The 19,087-nt window shown below is 42.2% G+C and overlaps 1 protein-coding gene and 1 long non-coding RNA gene across 7 annotated transcripts in view; one reads left to right on the top strand and one right to left on the bottom strand.

The window, feature by feature from the left end:
* zeb2b (zinc finger E-box binding homeobox 2b) overlaps positions 1–9,069 on the bottom strand; it is an 80,956-nt gene extending 71,887 nt beyond the window's left edge. For 2 of the 4 annotated variants that reach the window (XM_081597746.1, XM_081597773.1), the window contains exon 1: positions 8,793–9,069. In XM_081597746.1, coding sequence (XP_081453872.1) covers positions 8,793–9,069 — 277 coding nt within the window. The remainder of the gene's footprint in view (positions 1–8,792) is intronic. The other 2 variants (XM_081597756.1, XM_081597760.1) reach the window with 2 other exon arrangements.
* LOC145547876 (uncharacterized) lies at positions 5,921–12,645 on the top strand. Of its 3 annotated transcripts, none has more exons than XR_014084128.1 (3): positions 5,921–6,648; positions 8,607–9,823; positions 10,276–12,645. It is a non-coding gene; the product is annotated as an uncharacterized LOC145547876 (long non-coding RNA). The 3 variants fall into 3 exon arrangements; XR_014084130.1 differs by having other exon boundaries at positions 5,921–7,126; XR_014084129.1 differs by having other exon boundaries at positions 5,921–8,207.
* Positions 12,646–19,087: the final 6,442 nt, after the last annotated feature.

Genomic DNA, 19,087 nt, shown 5'->3' with positions numbered 1-19,087 from the left:
CAGAAACTGCTCAGAAAGAGCAGGGCATTCTGGGTAAATACAACCAAAACAAACACGTGAGTCTAACGTTAGCAGGAGAAATAGTTTGTAGTCTTTTACTAAAATCTGACGCTACTACATTTTTGTTTTCATTTTGTGAAGAAGGAAGTTCTTCAGATTTTTCCTTCAGTGGTTCTTGGTGCAGCGCCCCCACAGGCGAGGAGGGGAACCGTTTTTACCACAGCAGATGAAAATATAACAAATGTTGCAACATTGGTCACCAATCGGACAATATGTCCCTCAGACATAATTCAAGACAAATCCAGCTGCTATCGGCACACCTGATTAAAAAAAAAACCCGACTCACTGTTGGGGAGGTGCTTCACCCTGTTGAGAGTAAAACACGAACAACGAGATTGCAGCCATAACGGCGAACTTTTTCTGTGAAGTTTGAAGCCGCGCTCTCCGTTTTCGCCTCTTGATTAAAACGAGTAAATTTGTGTCGTTATTTAGCATCTCAAAGCGATGCTAACTCCTGCAGAATACAAAACAGCCTCGATGTTTCGCCAACATCTTCACCTGCATGCTGGCAAAGCAGAGCTGCGGAGGTGGAGACGGGGGGGAGATAGATGGGGGCGGGGGGGGGGGGCTGCAATCTCTCGCGTTGCACCGTCTCCCCCCCCCAACCCCTCCTTTTATAAATTACCTCATCAGTGAGTGAAATTAACACCGATTCTTGCAGGCAATTTCTCAATTTCCAATGCTAATTAGCTTTCTCTCTTTACTTTTAAATTCTGTAGCACCTGTTTAGGGGGAAGACATCTTAGGCAGTGCAGGCGCATTTAATCACAATTTTAATTAACCGTCCCCGTAGATGTGAAAGAGAAGCAATTATAATGCAGATGAATGATGATTTTTCCACATTAAATTGTTTTGTTTCTTCGTTATGTTGATTGCATAAATACTGGCGCCGTTCACTTTTTATCTACTGTAATTTTTTGTAATTGTTTTGCACAAGAAAAAAGAGAGAAAGCAGCAGAAAGGTTTTTTTTTTTTTTTTTTTTTACAGAGTTTGCTTTCTGACAAATTGTTTCATTTAGTTAACCAGTTAGTCGCCAAAGACGCAGGCGCAGTTTTTGACACAAAAGCATGGAGGCGTCGATTGTTTGACCTTAACAAACTATTAAACCAAATGAAAGTCATCTAGTGTCTTCACTCAGCCTCCATTTTAACTACACAGCGTGTAGTTGCGAGTGAAAGCACAGATGGGTGCTACCGGGACGGACTCATAATCTTTATGCGCTCGTGAAAATATCATTGCGTTCAATGAAGGCGCTTTCGACTGCGTTTATTGCTCCTCGCTCTCTCAAACTTTGCTTTTACTTCAAACGCGAGTCGCGGCGTTCGTCGACGGAGGCGGGATTTCCTTCGACTCTGCTGCAAAAAGTTGAGGTTGTAAAAAGCGCCACTGCGAAAAAAGCTTGCTGCAAGGCACAAAAACAGCTCCCAGAATCCCCTTGTGTTCACGTCCCTCCGCCCTCCGCCACCCCCAGCAGCACTCAGCCCCTAATCCCACTGAGCGCTGCTTTCAGTTTGCCCAGAGACCATGCAGGACGACTCCAACGGCCCAACACACACACACACACACACACACACACACACACAACCACGCACTCCCTGTTTGCTCCGTTTCGTCACATGGACACTCGCTTCTGCAGCTCTGCGCCTCAGTCGTGTTCTTCTACCTCAACCTGACGTGCATCTGAGAGGAAGAAGCTCCTCTTTTGGATATTAGCTGGAGGTAAACAGAGCATCAAATCCTGCGGCGGGGGCCAGAACGGGCGCGGGACAATGAGTTTGGCCCCGGCGTCTCCGAGCCTTTGTTCTCGGCTTAACGAAAACGCCGCCGTCACACCGTTTTTACCTCAGCGCCGCCACAAGCCAGGAGAGACCACAAAGGTGGGGAGGGAAGGCTGAGGCACAAAAGAGATGTAAAAGTGACAAGAAATGGATGAAAGCACCATAAAAACACTAGTGTTTTTTATGAGAACACACACCGGCGGTGAGGAAGGGGTTCATGACGTAAAACAGCAGAACTGGAGCAGCCACTAAAAGTTTCATCACAGAAAGAGTCGATGTGTTTCCCCCAGCGCCAATCTGGACCCAATCATCAGCAACCATTCAGGAAAATCTCAATAAGGCAACAACAAAAACTGCAGAATATTAACCAATTAATCTCCACAACCCACAGCATCGAGATTTACAGAATAACTAGTTCATAAATAACCTTTTCTTTTTTAAAAAAAAGGCAGAGTTTCTTGTCCTTGAGGGAAGGTTGGTGGGAGGTGATAAAATCTAAACTATATCCTCTAACATGTTTCAATTACCTGGTGAAAAAACAACATGTTGAGTTAATTAAAGGGGATTTATCACCACTTAACCCCAAAAAGGCTGACCTCAGATGATCCTGGGATGGGAGGGAGCTGCTTCTGCTCAGGTTGGCTCAACGTTATGGCAGCAGTTTGCTTCCTGGACGGACGGATGGATGGAGGGAACTATCTGAACCACCAGCACTTAGAAACAACTTAGTTTTACAAGATTATGACGAGAATGAACAGCAAAGCTGAGCTGCTAGGTTACTTCATCCTGATTTGGAGGAGATAACATCGAAACAACGGCTGTTAGCGTGAATATCGAGAACATTACCTCGTACTTTTGGTCTAATTTCTGGTGCAAATATCTTTGTCCTCTTGAAATAAGAAAACTAGCTTACAAGTAACTTTTATTGCAAAATATAGAAGCTTGGTTTGAGTCAATAAATCCTTAATTTTGATTAAATAATCTGCCTAGTAGTTGTTTTGATCAACATTAAGGGATTATTGGCTCCTGCATCTTTCCTGTAAGTTGGTTTTGTCTTATTTCAGATGTTGCAGGTGAACCAGACTAAAATACTTGTTAAGATTTGTTGTTCTTGCGTCTGTGGTTCTCTTCCCCGCCCTCCTCTCTCCTCTCGACTGAAGCTCTGACTTGATGCCAACCACCAGGAGGGCGGCGCGTCGATCGGCGGTGTCAGGTCGATCCTGCGCCGCCGGGGAAAGGTAACCTCTCCGTCGGGGAGGAGACGGTGAGATAAAGGTAACAATAAACGGGGCGAAGAGGAGGAAAAGCTCGCCGCCTGGCTGTCAGCGCGCCTGCTAATTGCAGATGTGCCAGTCTGCCATCATAATAAAATCAGAGGCAGGGCGGACATTAAGCACGACTGGCTCATTTGTGAGACTGCTGAAAAGGTAGCACAAATGAATATTTCATTACCTTAATTACTAAGGAATACTCCTTTCCACCAGTCGCCGAATGAGTGTTGCTGTAACTAATTATGAAGCGTAATAACATTAGGGATACCGTGATTGCCAGTTTATAAGCTCGGCGCTGAGGTAGAAACTGTGTTGGGTAACATTCAGGAAGGAAGGAAGGAAGTGGCTGATTTCTGAATGCAAGCTGCTGCTACCTGACCAATCCGTCACGCTGCAGCCTTTTCATGTCGTGGCTCACCTCTGCGGCCCGCGGGCGCGTCCCCACGCCCCGCTGTAATGTATGACCGCCGATAAGGCCGTGAGAAAAAAACGGCCGAGTACAAGGTCTGCTTTGATGGCCATGCTAATTCCAATACCCCTAAGTAGTAAGAATAACAAAGTGGAGGGGAATTTATCTCAGGAATGCTGGAGCAAGACAGCCGAGCGATAAGGAAGTAGCTTCCCCTGGGTGGGGGAGAAGTAATTAGGCTGAGCCGACTTGTTAGATGACTGGCCTGGCTGGCAGGACGGCAGCAGAAAAGGCTTCAGCCGCTGCAGTTTGAGCAAAAAGGAGAGGAAAGTGATACAAAGTCGTAAAGCCATGACCTAACCGGAGACAAAGCTGCGTGTCAGGGCTGAGTCACAAGCTTCAACTCATGTCTTCTGCTTCCTGAAACCTTTTCTAGGTCAGGAAATACCCGGCGAAGAACAAGCGCGGCCTCGGCGGTGGCGGCGGCGTTGGTTATCCGCCGGCCACACAAACCCAAACTCTGTCAGACTCCAACCTTGTGCGTGTCGGAAAGGCAGAGGACAGCGCTGTCGGTGTGATTATCCCCCGCTACCTGAAGAGGTGTTTGTTTGACATTCCCGTCTGACAAGTGGCGGGACATGAAGCGTTCAGGAGAGGAGGGGGGGGGGGTCCCCTCTGCAGTCAGAACCCATTAACAGGGGCTCGACTTGGGCTACACATGTCCACCGACTGCAGCACGATGACATTTAAAGGGGAAGATGTCTCAGCTCTCCTTGACTCACTCTTGCCAAAAGGTTAAACAGAACGTCGGAATAACAAGCAGGCCGCTGACCGCTCCCCTCGCTCGGCTGCAGCCTCTGCTTACGAAGGTGCTTGATCAGCGGCGAGATGAAAGCGGGAAGCGAGCGAAATCCGTGCAACCGCAAAACGACCTAATTTTGGGGCCTAATCTCGCCTGGCGATCGGCTGCAATTAAATCGAGATAACACGTCTGAATTTGGGAGCACCGGGGAGAGCCAGACGAGTCCTCGTTAAAGACGGGAAGAAAGGAGCAAAGAGGAGTCACTTAGGTGGTACAGGAGGCAGGAAACCTCCTGAATAATGAAGCGCAGTTGGAAAGTGAGTGCTGATCAAATAGCATGTTCTATTATGTGGAATTAAAGGTGGGAACGGTGGGCGAGTCGGCCCAGATTTCCACATGTCACCCAGCCTTAATCTGCCGATCTGCTATTGATTCCTGACCTTGCCAGGAGAGCTCTTCTGACAATCCGGCGTACATCAAGGAGTGTGTGAATTTCCCTAAATGTGTGTGCGTGTGTGTGTGTGTGCAAGAGAGAGAGAGAGAGAGAGAGAGAGAGAGAGAGAGAGAACATCAGAGCGAGGAAAAACTGGAGGCTGCTTTCAACACTTGTTTGCACAAAGGTGTCATCTCCGAAAGCAGCTGCCGCGCAGAAACGGAGAAAAATGGGAAAATTATTTTAATGGCCAACACGACACACACACACTTTTACACACAAAAAACATTCACACAAGCACGGACCAGCTGTGATGTGTTTGTTCTTTTCATTTAATCTACATTTAGGCTTTTGTTGCTCCATAATCCGGCTTGTTAAAAAGCTGGACCTGACAGGTTGGGATCGATGCTTCGGAGACGAATCGGAGCAGTTCTCCAAACGAAACACAAATACAAGCGCTGGGTTTTGGCGGAACAGCTGCTATCCGAGCGAGCGCACATGTAGCATTGTTGGGAACAAGAAGGTGTTTGTAAAGTTGTTTTTCACCGTCATCAACATTTAATTATGAAATCTGAACGTTAGTTTACACCTGCTCAGCAACCTGTCGCCTGTCGCGCCCAGACTCGAGGAAAGTCGAGGAAAATGTCGAAAAAGAAGAAGAAGAAAAAAAAACAGGCGAGACGCGGCGGAATAAGTGCAAACAGCAGGACGAGGCCAAATAAAGACTTTACATTTTCACTCCAGAACGACTCAAATGAGGCATTTTTTATATATATATATAAATATATATATATATATATATATATATATATATATATATATATTTTTTAAAGATGCATCCTCCTCCTACGCAATGCATAAAACATGCTGGCTTAGGGGTAAGGAGTGGAAAGAAAAAAAAAAGTCTGAATGCATGCAGTTATTTGCCAGACCAGTGAAGTTTCAATTTCTGTGTTTGCTTGTTTTTCTGGGGATAAAAAACAAGAGAAGCGAGAAGGCATGAAGAGAGACGAGATGTGGGCCTTTTCTCCGACTCATCCTGCAGAGTCTGGAGTCTCACACAAGTTCAGGAGGAAAACGCCGCCATCGCCGTGCCGCTCTGCCTCCACACAACCAAAGCAGGGGTTAACATCACGGCTGCCTGGTAAGGCTTTATCCCGAACCGCTCCGAACAAAAGGCCCCTTTTGCAAACAGACTCCTACTTTTTTTTTTTTTTTTCTCCACCCCACAGTGTCCAAAGGTGTTTGCTGAAGTAAATCTGCCTAAATCCTGCCAGGAGGGGAGGGAAGGTGTTCCAATAATCCCTAAAAAGAAAGTTGTGGGTGAGAAACGGAGTCACATGACGGCTGGAGACGTCTCAATGTCCGCCCAGACAAGACACCTGCTCTCCTTATCTGCTCAATCCAGGATTTCTTTTGATTTTTTCTGTTTTTTTTTCTTTTTCCTGAGCGTCCATGAATAGTGTGGGCATGCCATCTCGTAACACTATCTGCGTGTCAGGAGGGGCCGGGGGTCCCTGCTGGAGTACGGAGGCTATAAAAGGCTCGTAACCAGGGGACGAGCAACAAACAACCACAAACACCCTGGTTATTCCTCTCCACCACCCACCCACCACTTTCTGCCTCCATTTTTCTCTTCCTCTTCTTCTTCCCTCCTCCCCCCTCCTCTTTTCATCTCGGGCCCTTTTCTGATGCTGAATGCAAATGTGTAGCCCTGCTGCTGGCGGCGAGAGGGGCTGAATTGTGATTAAGGAGAAGAAGAAGAAGAAGGAAGAAGGAGAAGAAGAAGAAGAAGAAGAGGAGGCTCCTTTTTTTTCTCTCTTCTTCTTTGTTCTCCCCCCGGGGGGATGTTTACCAGGAGAGACACGGCGGATCAGATATGAAAGGCATTCAGGTCAGCATTGATGTGAGCGAAAGTGAAATCGTACCTAAGGCATTCCAAAGAGAGCCGCGGTGTCAGGGGGTCCGGGGCCGCCGGTGCCTCCTGCGAGTGTGTGTGTTCAGAGGCCGGCAGGCACACAAATATCTGCACACAGGCAGGAGGACGGGCAGCCATCACAGCGCACCGATGGCAACGAGAAAAATGTGTCAAGAAACGAGAGGAACCAGGTCCGAACCGCCAACAATCAGCCCCACAGTCTGAACAGCACAAACACACAGAGCGATTCTGAAACCTGAACTCTCACGTTTTTACCCGTCACAGGATGAAACCTCCCTGAATGTGACTTCTCTACAACAAGTCTCATGTCTTCCTCAGAGTAAATAATCCCAGATTGCCTTCCACAGGAATCCAGCAGCTTCCTGCTGGGGTGCAGCCCCGTGTGGGAATGGCAGCCCGGACAACCCCCCGCCACTATCGACGGCATAAACATGTAAATGAAACACATTACCGCTGACAATCAATTGTCCGCGAGCGCCCTGCGAAACGCTGCCCTCCTCCTCCTCCTCCTGCTATTTTCTCCTCTTTTCCTCCCTGCGTGATGGAGGCAGGAGTTTAAAGGAAAGGTGCAAACTTTTTTAAAAAAGCGACGGGTTTCTAAATATTCCTGCAGATTCCCGCTGCTTCGGGTTATGTAATCGGTGAGCGTTCCCAACGCTCCGGAGTCACGGGAGAAACACACCAACGCAGATATTCTGTCATTTTCCTCCTTAAATGTTGCTGTTTGATGCTCGTGCTGCTCGAGCGAGAAAAAAAACAATCCCAGGTGTGTGTGTGTGTGTGTGTGTGTGTGTGTGTGTTCCCGTTGGCCGCTCACAGCTGGATGTGACAGGCAACACCTGGCGGGGGCCAAACTCTCAAACAACTTCACGCTGCTCGGATCAAGTTTCGCACCAGGAAAAGGCGAAGAGCCTCTTCTTCTTCCTCTTATTCGTCTATTTCTTTTCGAGCAACAAAACAAGAGTTTGAACGTGTGACGAGGTTTGGAGAAATCAAATAATCTGGGATGTTCAGCACCGGACTGGACGGTTTATTTGACTCAAATGATCTGAGAGGGATTTGGTGAAATTAGGCGATTTGGTTTGTGGATTTCAGATTGGAAATGAAGCAGCGAGGGGCTCAGCCGTCCCTCCATCCAGGCAGGAAGAGAGGGGGGACAGGAGAGAGGGGCCAAGCCTCAGTGAGCTGCTGCATTCCCAAAAGGGGGGAAGAAGGAGGAGGACAAAACTGCTTTCTTTAAAAAAAAAAAAAAAAGAAAGAAAGAAAAAAGACAAAAAAGAAATCCTTGGATTAAAAAAAAACTCCTGACACACTGAGCCGCATCTCTACAGCTTCTTCAGTTTGGGAATTTTAAAATTTGCATTTCAATAATAATTATAATGAGTAAAAAAGAAAGAAAGAAAGAAAGAAAGAAAGAAAGAAAGAAAGAAAGAAAGAAAGAAAGAAAGAAAGAAAGAAAGAGAGAAAGAAAGAGAGAAAGAAAGAAAGAAAGGAAAAAAGAAAGAAAAAAGCAGGTGATCAAGCCTTTAAATCCAGCACATAAATATATGAATAAATCCAATAAATCAGCTGTGGAGCAAAATGCTTCTCTGCTATTGATTGTTTGAAATCAATAGATGAAATCTGATCTGGATAAATAACCAGTGCGGGCAGGAATTCAATTAAATAAAAATAATAATACTAATACTAATAATAAATTGTGGGACGATGAGCAGGAACGGGACTGGGAATGTCAGCGTTTATTCCTGCACATTTCAAACGGAAAAACGCTTAAAAATGTGGAAAATAAAAACAGTAATAATAATTAAAATAAAGTAACGCTTTATGGATGATTTCAGCTCTAACACAATTTCGAGAAAAAAAAAGTAATATATGTCACTTTTCTCATTCTTTTTATATTTTTCATGCTCCAGACAGCAGCGGGACAGCAGCCCGGATAACGGAGCCCTACATGGGAACCTCCAGCAGCCCGCAGCGGACTCTCGCTCCACCCGGAGCCGCCGCGGACGCCTCCAACCCCGGCCACAACATCCACAGCTCCGGCTCCCCTCCACCCCACACCCCACGGACAACACACGCTCTCCCCGGGATCTTCTTACCGTTTTTCCGCCTCGGATTGGCTTGTTTTCGCCTCTTACACCTGGGGCCATCCGCCATGATCTCCTGCTTCATTGATAGGTGTATGTGTGTGTGTGTGCGTGAGTGTGTGTGTGTGTGTGGAAAGTGGTGGAGGAGGTAGGGGGGATCAGATGGCAGCTCGCATGGACTCGATCCCTTGATTTTTCTGCGTGATATCTGCAGGGAAACAACAGAGACACGGAGCGTCAGAAGGGACATTTCTGGGGAAAATTGAAAAACGGAAATCTTCACTTTCATCCAACTTGACTTTTTTATAACCAGGAAATTTAGTCAAATAATAATAAAAAAAACTACAATCCTCTTCATTCTTAGATTTTTTTCTTTTTACATTTTATTTTAAAAAGTAACACAAACCTGGGGAAAATACAAATAAAGTGAATTCAAACTCCTGCTGATAATTAAAACACCGGGAATAAATGTTCAAACGAGACAAAAACACAGAAATAAAGACGCTCAAAAACCGGACCTGAGCCTCGGCGCGCTCACAATTAACGCGAAAACAGCAGAAATGAGACCAAACTGGGAGGAAAAACGCTGCTTTATTTCAGGTCCAAATGTCCCGACCTCGAACCCGGATCGGAACACAATAAAGCTTAAAAAAAAACAACAACTAATTTTTGTTCTGATCCAAACTTTCTTTTTAACACCAAATCTGAGCCGCTGGCTTCTGGATTTCGCGCTGGGCGTCTTTAGACATTTTCGACGTTCGTTCCAATCAAAGCCATAAAACAGAAATAAAAGCTGAGTGGGATTTCTGTCGGCTCGGTTCGCCCGGATATTCACACATGATGTTGGTTCCGATGAGAACGCGAGGCTGGAAGAAACGGGGTCGAGAGCGGCTCCGTGTCCGGAGAGAGAGCTCGCTTCCCCGGACTGTCAGATCCGAGCCGGGACGCCTCCTCTTCATCCCCCTCTTCATCCTCCTCCTTTGTTGGAATAAATAAGGAAAGGTGAACCAGCAGCGCACCTTCCCTTCCTTCCACCTGCGCAGGTAAGCCGAAGTTCAGCTCCAAGTTTTACGCGGACGCGCGCAAAGTTCAAATCCAAAAAAAAAAATTCTGGGGGGAGAAAAAAACTGAAATAAAACTAAAAAAAAAAAAAAAAAAAAAAAAGACACGAAAGAAAGTCGCACCTACCTGCTTGTTTTTTATTAAATGGAGGCGTTAAAGACGCGTCTCTCAGATGGGAGCTGCCGAGGAGGGATGATGGCGAGCGGATCCTTTTCCACCGGTGATAATAATAAAGCCTTAGAAATAAAAGCCTCAGAAATAGTTGGGAGGAGGGAGGGACCGCTATTCCTGCTAGGGCAGGTTTACAACTGATGTCTTACACCCACTCCAGGAAACAAACCTGGGTAGGGACTGACGTGTTACGCCTCTTCTAATGACATTTTTTTCTCTCTCCTCTCCTTCCACCTCCTTTTCTCTGCCGTGCGGAACACAGAGGAGGAAGAAGGAGGAGAAGCCCCCTGAAACGCACGCCACCTATCTTCACGGGAGGGGATAATTGAGGAGAGTCAAACGTGAGCATCTTCTGGGTTGAAGTTGTTTTTTTTCTCTTTTTTTTTTTTGCTTCTCTCTCTCTCTCTCTCTCTTCTCTCTCTCCTCCTATCCGTTCTTTCTTGTTTTCTCGGCAGAAGAAATGCGGCTCTTTATTTTTGCAGAATCAGACGGGAAGCGGCTGGACTCGCGTAAGGATCTTTTTTTTTCTTTTCTTCTTTTTCATTACAAATATGCATTCTGTGTATTTTAATTTATTGAAAATGTTCATTTGCGTATCAGCGCACCTGCGTTGCGTCACCTGGATGCCAGGTGCGTCCAGGTGCGCCTCCACGTACTTTACCGGAATGCGGAAATTCAACCAGAATCTGTGCAAACTTTATTGATTTCCTGACGCAGTTAATGCGGAGGAATTCGAGAAACTGCGGGAAAAAAAGTGGGTGAAATGTGGAAGTGGAGCGTGTTGGTGCTGGTGTGAGTGAATAACGCGCAGAGCGGAGCGGCGCAGCGCGCGGCGCAGGCTCCACCTTTGCGGCGTCCTGATTGGTTATGTAAATAAAGCGTTATTGTGTCCTGTCCTCCCGCAGCGCGCCACTGTATGGCTAATTAAATCATCAATCAAACGGGGGAACCAAGCAGATCGACGCCTCGCAACCCTGGAAACGAAAAAAAGAGAGAGAATTTATTCTGATTTAACTTTTTAAAAATATTTTACACTTAAGAGGAAGTGTCTCCACAAGGAGGAGGAATAAAGAAGCTTCATTTAGATTATTTTATTGATTGATTAAATGAATTGATGAATTAGTTTTAATGTGTTTCTGCCTTTTTTTCTTCTTTGTCTGTAGGTGTGAGCAGAGGCTCAAATAAGGGGAGGGGGCGACGGGGCAGCAGGGGCCACCTTCTGCCCCCCCCAACCAGAAATAAATTATATTTGAATTTAAAAGAGGAAAATCAATTCTGCAACTTTTATGTTTTTATTGTCTTTTAGATGAGTGGTGTCAGTGAAGTTGACTTCTTTTTTTAAAAAAAGTAAAAGCAAAGATGAAATGTGACATTTATTTATTAGTAATTATAATTTATGTTGGTTTTTTTGTCATTCAGAGCCATTAGTAAGCTGCAGCATTTATTTATTTACTTGGATGTTGTTGTTTTTTTCCTGCTGGGGTTCGATTTCACCAAACTAAAAATACCCTGAATGCATCATTTTAATGTTTCCTCTGCAGCAGGAGACTCAGAAGGATTTGCGTCCTTTGGGTAAGTTTGGATTTTATTTTATTTATTTTCTTCTTTTTTTCTATTTAAATGTTTTCATCCAAAACAAAGAGGATGAAGAGGAGGAGCGTCTGTCCTGGTGCTGGATGCAGTCCTGGCTGAATTATCGTCATGCGTAATTTACTGCCACGGAGCGCGCATGTAAACCAGGCACACACACACACACACACACGCACACACACACACACACACACACACACAGGCTGGAGTGGCCTCCTCTGTGGGGCCACATATTCACCGTGAAAACGGATTACAGTGGCTGTGTGACCTATAGGGGGACCTTGTGCTTAATGAATATATGGCTTTAAATCAGGGGATTTGTTGACTCTGTTCTTTTTTAATAAAACATTCACATCTTGTTTTATTTCTGAAAAAAAAAAAAAATCATCAATGATTTCTTGACTTTTTCCTCTGAATAAAACCTGAAACCATAGAAAAAAAGGCTGTTTTTTTTTTTACTTGGATACTGTAAATTTCCTCTGCGTATTTCTGCCTCTTGTGTTTTTTCGTCTTTTTTTTTCTTTTTTTCTCCGCAGCGTTGAACCTTCCAGGCGGCGCTGCAGAGAGGCAGCAGGGATGCTTCGCTGTCTTCTCGGTGGAGTTGCAGCTTCTGTCTGCGGGCTCGGGTTACGCAGCTGCTGCTCCGTGACGGAGCGAGTCGGCAGCAGAAGCTCAGAACAAGACGCAGCTTCAGGATTTAAGCGACGAGCCGGAGGTCAGCACCTGCTGCAAGCAGCCTGGATTCGTCACGTTTCACCCATTTCTTGCTGCGGTTTGAGTCGGAACCGCTCTGGATTGGGACCCAGAGAGAGGATGCCGATGCATGCAGAGCCTCGGCGTCTGAGCTGGGTTCTACACGCCGTGCATCCAGCAGCTCAGCCGCCAGGCGTCCCTGATTATTGGCCTAATTTAGATCTGAGAGTCACGTGACGACGCAGAGCATCCAGCCATGAATTCAGGCTCCGTCCTGTCAGGAGGAATCAGACGCGTCTCCCAAACCTGTTGCGAGACGGAGGAGAGGCTTTTGAATTTAAAAAAAATATAATAAAATCCTCAGAAATGTAAAATATTTCCGCTCACCTGAGGCGGAGCGTCAGCGTTTAATCCTGGATGAGGATTTCGACGGGAAAATGTTTCTGGCTTCCAGAGTCGTTTAAACACACATGAGCCAACGCTCGGCTCTCCAGGCTGATCCGATTCCAAGCAAAACAATGATTCAGCTTCTCCAGAGTCACAGAACCGAGTCTGAGCTTCGGCCCAGATCGGATCGGATCAGACGGTCAGCTGAGGTCAGGACCTTTTGGGTCATTACATCAACTAAAAATGTGTCAATAGTTACATTTAATTCACCTTCTTCTCTTCCTAAAGAGACTTTACAGTGAGTACATGACCGACTCCACACCGAGTGAATTATTTTTGGTTTGCACAATTACATAGAATAAAACTGAAGTAACAAATTATTTCCTCAATTTACAGTTTGTAAATCCTGGATTTAGTTTTTATGAAGCATAATTAAAACATTTTAATTGATTATACATTTTCAGTAACCCTGCAGATAAATGTAAACTCATTTTAAGCAACTTTATAAGTAAATATAGAGGAAAATGTGGCGGTAAAACTCGTCATTTACCACATAATGTGGTGAAACACAACTTTGACTTCCTTCACTTGCTGCAAACCATTTCTTAACATCTTTATGTCACCATAAAGTTAGTAAATTCTAACAAACTGTGAACTACAAAACCAATAAAAACTGAATACTACAGGAAATTATCTCAGCTGAATGCTGCACATTCCTCTTTTTAATTCTTATAACACCTTTACAGTCAATAAGTTTTGATTATATTCTAGAATATGAAGTCAGAAACAGCCAGTACATACAGTTATCACTTTACATGAAGTAAATTTAACTTTTACAGACTTTTACGTTAATCTGCATTATGGAGCCCAAATGGAAATGTAAAAATTGAGAATACATTCCTGCAGCTTTAGGAATGTAAGGCTCAACTCATACAGGAAGTTGTATAATTTACTGCAAACCACTTACAGGTGAGTGAATTAGTGGTTTAATCTACAAGAAGCCAGAATAAAGCGTAATTATTGATACATTTTATAAAACATCACAGGAAATGATTGTAGAGTTTCAAAATAAAACTGAAAACTGCATGAACTCCAGTTTCTCTGTAACTTTACAGTTCAGTTTGTTTCATCTGCGATTAAAAAACAAAATAATAGATTTGTAGGATCATTTGTGACGTGTTAACTCACTTTTCTTTAATATTAAAAGATGTTGAATTCAACATGAACAAAAACAAGTCAGTCAATCAATCAATCAATCAATCAATCAATCTCATCATGTTTAATTTTATTTAGCACTAAACTGAGAAAGAAACTAAATATTTAGTCTGATTTGTTGTTTTTACGCTGCGGTTCTCCTGAACATTGCTCAGATTTTTTTACAAGTTGATATTAAAAGTAAAAATTTTACTTTTTAAGCAAAATGAATCAGAATCTCAGTAAGACAAAGATAAAGTCAAAGCTCATTTCTTGCTACATCAAGAAATGATGTAGCAAGAAATGATGTTGCTGATTTTCATTTTGTAAATCAGCAACAAAATGAATCATAAACTATTTAACTTATTAAAAGTAAACAAACAGATATCTTAGCTAACTAAGGGTGAGCGATATGAACTTGAAGTTTTATCATGATATTCTGTAGTAGTATTGTGACAACAATAAAAATGATCATAAAAACTATTTATTACATATTTATTTAGGTACGTGTGTGGATGTGTCTGTCAATAAACACAAATAGAAACATTTCCAGTTGTAATCTGCTTCTTTAGGTCACAAGTCACATAAAAAATTAAATTTATGCCACTAAACTGCACACAGTAACTTATTTTAATCTTTCTTTTCTATTTTATTGATATTTATTGATGCTCTCATTAAACAAACTGTGGAGAAAATAGCAAAATTAGTCATCCAGACAATATGAACAGTTTAAACGTCATTCCAATGGCAAGGAATTTATCACGATAAACGATACGATAAAAGACCAGTCCTATAATTAATATAAAACATTGAACCAACAGTGGAGTAAATAGTAAAACTAACAATCTGGACAATATAGATAGCTTAAGCGTCATTAATTTGAATTTATTGTGATGACAATAAATCAAAAATCCTATCATGGCAAAAATTTATCGCAATATATGATAAATAATCACCCCTATAATTAACAATATAAAACATGGAACCAATCGTGGAGAAGACAGTAAAACTAACAATCCTGACAATCCAGATAGTTTGAAAGTCAATCATTTCAGTTTATCACAATGATAAATCAAAATTCCTATTGTGACAAGAAATGCATCACGATAAATGATAAACGATAAATCCCCAAGCCCATAATTAAGAATATACAACATTTAAAAACAAAAATCAAATCAAGCTTGAGTAATAGTTAGTTGGAGACATTTGTAAAAAGTCAAATTATGATTTAATTTGCAAATCAATTTCAAATTGAAAAAGCTGTAAGGGAAATTAAATGTCTGCCTATTTCAATCACGTGCATTTGTTTACCTTTAAGATCACAGCACACCAGACTTTTCAGTCTCTACACTTTGTTATTTGGTTCTGGGAACACGAGAAGTTATAAGCACTGAAAGTTTTCACAGAGTAAATACCAATTATCACGACTTTTTGTGATGTAGAAGCCAAACACAGCCGATCTGACCGCAGATGAAACCGGCAGGGAGGGACAGTTTGAAAATCTACTCCTACGATTCAAAGCAGCTGTCAAGCGGCTGCAGCTCAGCCTCTCGAGTGTTAAACCCTCAGCAAACAGTTTGTATGTTTCAGTCCTGAAAGCAACTTTTCTCCTCTTTTTTTTTTTCTTTTTTAATTAAAGTAACGGTTGTTGTTCAGACGGATCGCATCTCCTCCTCGCTCTTGTTTGCAACTCCTCGACATCAAAACTCGGCGTCTCTCGGCGGGGCTCGGCTCTGTGATGGCCACGCCACAAAAACACCAGAGAATGACGGACAATTAAAGAGCGAGAGGCGAAGGCTGGACTCTGTGAAAACATGCAAAATGAATCTGGTTTACATTCGCCACGAGCGAGAGAGAGAAAGAGAGAGAGAGAGAGAGAGGCAGGGGAAAGAGGCGCTCTTCTCTGAGCAGTTTTGATCTCACTCAGTTGGGGAAGAAAGCTCGCCAGGAGAACAAGAACGCTGCAGAAACAAATGATCACTGCAAAAAAAGTATTGATTTTCATGTTGTTCTTGTTAGCTGAAAACTGAGCTGAGGCTTCTACAAATGACCACTTATCCAACCGAGGCTCTTGTAAAACAGACAAACATACGATGTTTTTTCTTTCCTGTGAAAAGAGGTCAGATGGTTTGTGGTTTCTAAAAGCACCAGGGTGGGAAACACGACTGGATAAAACTCACATTTTTTTACTTCTTTCAATGCGAGTACCTCAGATCCAGATGTTTGAGTTATTTTTGTCATTCATCATTCCCTGGCTTTTATTTCATGATTACTTAAAGGTGAAAAGCAGAAGTGGAGCCTCCTGCACAACCGACAAGAATGCAGGAAGTGGTTTCTGGATTCCAAGTCAACAACGAAACACTTTCCCACTTTTTCCAGCAGCCATTGTACAGCAGTAAAACCAGATAATCAAATGTGTTGGAGCCCAGCTTGAGTTGCCAGGTAACGGGCGGGACTCTGCCAGGGTTGCGAGGTAACGGGTGGGTCTCTGCTGGGGTTGCTAGGTAACGTGCAGGACTCTGCCGGGATTGCTAGGTATGTAACAGGCGGAACTCTTCCAGGGTTGCTAGGCAACGGGTTGTGTCTGCTGATTTTTGACAATCCTTTCCAGACGTTTTGGAAATGACTCGTTTTCCAGACACCAAAAAAAACAAACAAAAAAAACACTAACTTATTTTTTAACACCTGGGCTTCTTTTTATTAGCAGTAGAAACACAGATGGAAAAGCAAAAAATGAATGAATTTTGCATAATTGGTTCCCTTTAATCCTTTTGTAATTTGGTCTGTTAGTCATTTAGTCATTAGCAAGTAGGACTGAGGCGGCAGTGAGCTGGATTAGTTGTTTGTAACGGACACTAAATCAATGACAACTATTAAAAATGTGCAGTTTTGTCAAATTAATAAGAAGATAAGAACGTTTAAGTTATTAAACAATCTGGAAAATATAATATAATGAATATCAATATTTGTCAAAATTACGGTTTGGTTAAAATACAATAGAAATACGCAAAAAGTTCAACGAAGACGGAAACCAGCAGCAAAAATTAGCTGCCTGCAAAAAGCAAAAATGTATGAATATTTGACAACCCATCCAGAAACGATAATAACTGATCATTTTAATCGTTTAAAAACCAAATATACTTTAAAATACATTAATACGACAGTGGAAGTAATTATTTCATCTTGTTTAGGAAGATGAAATAATTATTTCAGCTTCCCAAACGGCTTTTTCTTTCAAATGTTTTACATAAGAAAAAAATAAAATAAAAAAATCAGAGAAAAGGCAGATTTTCCAAAAATAATTTGGATTTATGTTCCACAAAAAAAATCCAGAACAAGTGAATCTGCAAATAGACGGGCGCCCATTTAACATTATTATTATTATTAGTAGTAGTAGTAATAGTAGTGTATTTTTACCTATTTAACAATTGACTACTACTAAAAGATGTAACTTTTATATTTACACAAGTATTTATCTTTTTTTCTTCTTTTTGATTTAGTTTATATTTATTGTTTTTTCTTTATTTCTTTTTAGCTGAATTTTATTTTATTTTATACCCTGAGTGTTGATTGTTCGTGGGGGTGTTTGAACGTTTATCCTCTATGTTTTATATATGCAAAAACTCCATAAATATATTACAAAAGAACTAATTTATGGATTAAGTTTCCCAAAAAATGAGTTCAGTCAGATCAGCTGGAGTGGACAAAAGGTCTACTTGCACAAACCTGAAGTTAAAGTTCTAGTTTCTTGCTGCAGAAGATGACCAGAGCACTGCAGGTTGCTGCTCCGTTACTCTGTGATTTAAAAACAATAACTGATAAAGGCTGAACATCGTCTGCCGGGCTGAGCTTGAATCAGAGTAAGTGGCTGGTTCTTTGGCTAAACAATCACAGGAAAGATCCCATCATGTTGGAAGCAGACACAAAGAGGCGTTTGCACATACAGAATACATAATGCGCGTCGTCTAACTGTCTGATCCCGTCACAGTCTCTGCATAAGTGCCACCAAAACAAATCCAGCACATTTACTGTACTCCACAAATAAAATGGTTCTGATTGGGATGCTGATAGATCCCTCAAGAAAACTTTTTACTCCAAGATGAAAAAAGGCGCCTTATCGCTCACTGAAATGAATAATTGACGGCGTCTCCGATGAATAATTAATCAAACATTTGAATAATTGTTGTAGCTCTAATCTCGACAGACATTTGCATATCTGCGTGCTCTTAATATCTGCCTGTGTATATGAGGTTACATCCTCCCAGGACACGGAGATAGAATTCAAAGATTGAGCATTCATATGCACAAACCTTGACCCAGTCAGCCAGAGCTGTCCACATAAACCAGATCAGCTCAAATAATACGCTGCTAACAGAGGGAGAGAAATTTGTTTACCAAACTGGTATTGATAAGGTTGGAAAAACAAGATTTGCAATCATACTGCAAAACCTGAAAACCAAACACTCAAAGGAATATGTAAACTTACAGGAGGATAATTATTTCACATGCTAATGTGGATGAAAACACATCTCTGTTCTCTGTTACAGAGTCAGAATATGAAGTTAAATTATGTATCTTGAGTCCGAAATAGAAAACCAAAACTTTCAAAGCTGAAACTTTGTCATATAAGGTAGACCGATGGGTCAAATTAGATCCAAAATGCTTGGAAAAGGAATTTTTATATCATTAAAGTAACCATACACAACTGTTCAGGAGACAGAAGACATTATTTAAGCTAGCTTTAGCCTAGCTTTAGCTTAGCATCTCCAGATTCAGAACCAAACATGGAGAAGCAGAATTCAGTTTTTATTTCCTTTAAATCAAGGCTAAAAACTCATTTCTTTATTTTTGAAATGTAATGCAAGCTGTTTTTTCTTTAATATTTCATATTTTCAGTACTTGCTGAAATGTGCAACCTTGTCAGTCTTTTCATAAAAGCTTAGCTTTGCACTAATTTCACTCATTTTAGCCAAATTAGCTTAGCCAATCTTCCTTTAACTTAAATTAGAGAGTACCTTACATCTAATTTTCTGGACACAAGGAACAACTAAGTAAAATTTCACTTAGTTAATCTAATTTTACCTTATCTTAGTTAATCTTAATTTATTACAGTTTAGCTACGTTAGCATAGTGCACCTAAAATACCTTCGCACATCCTGGATTAATTTAACCAATCTTAGCTTAGTTTAATGTATTATACCTTGTCTCAG

This window comes from Poecilia reticulata, chromosome 2, assembly GCF_904066995.2.
Source record: "Poecilia reticulata chromosome 2, P_reticulata-male-v2, whole genome shotgun sequence".
Classification (NCBI taxonomy): domain Eukaryota; kingdom Metazoa; phylum Chordata; class Actinopteri; order Cyprinodontiformes; family Poeciliidae; genus Poecilia; species Poecilia reticulata.
Note: the sequence above shows the minus strand (reverse complement) of the source record. Positions and strands in the feature narration are given on the sequence as shown.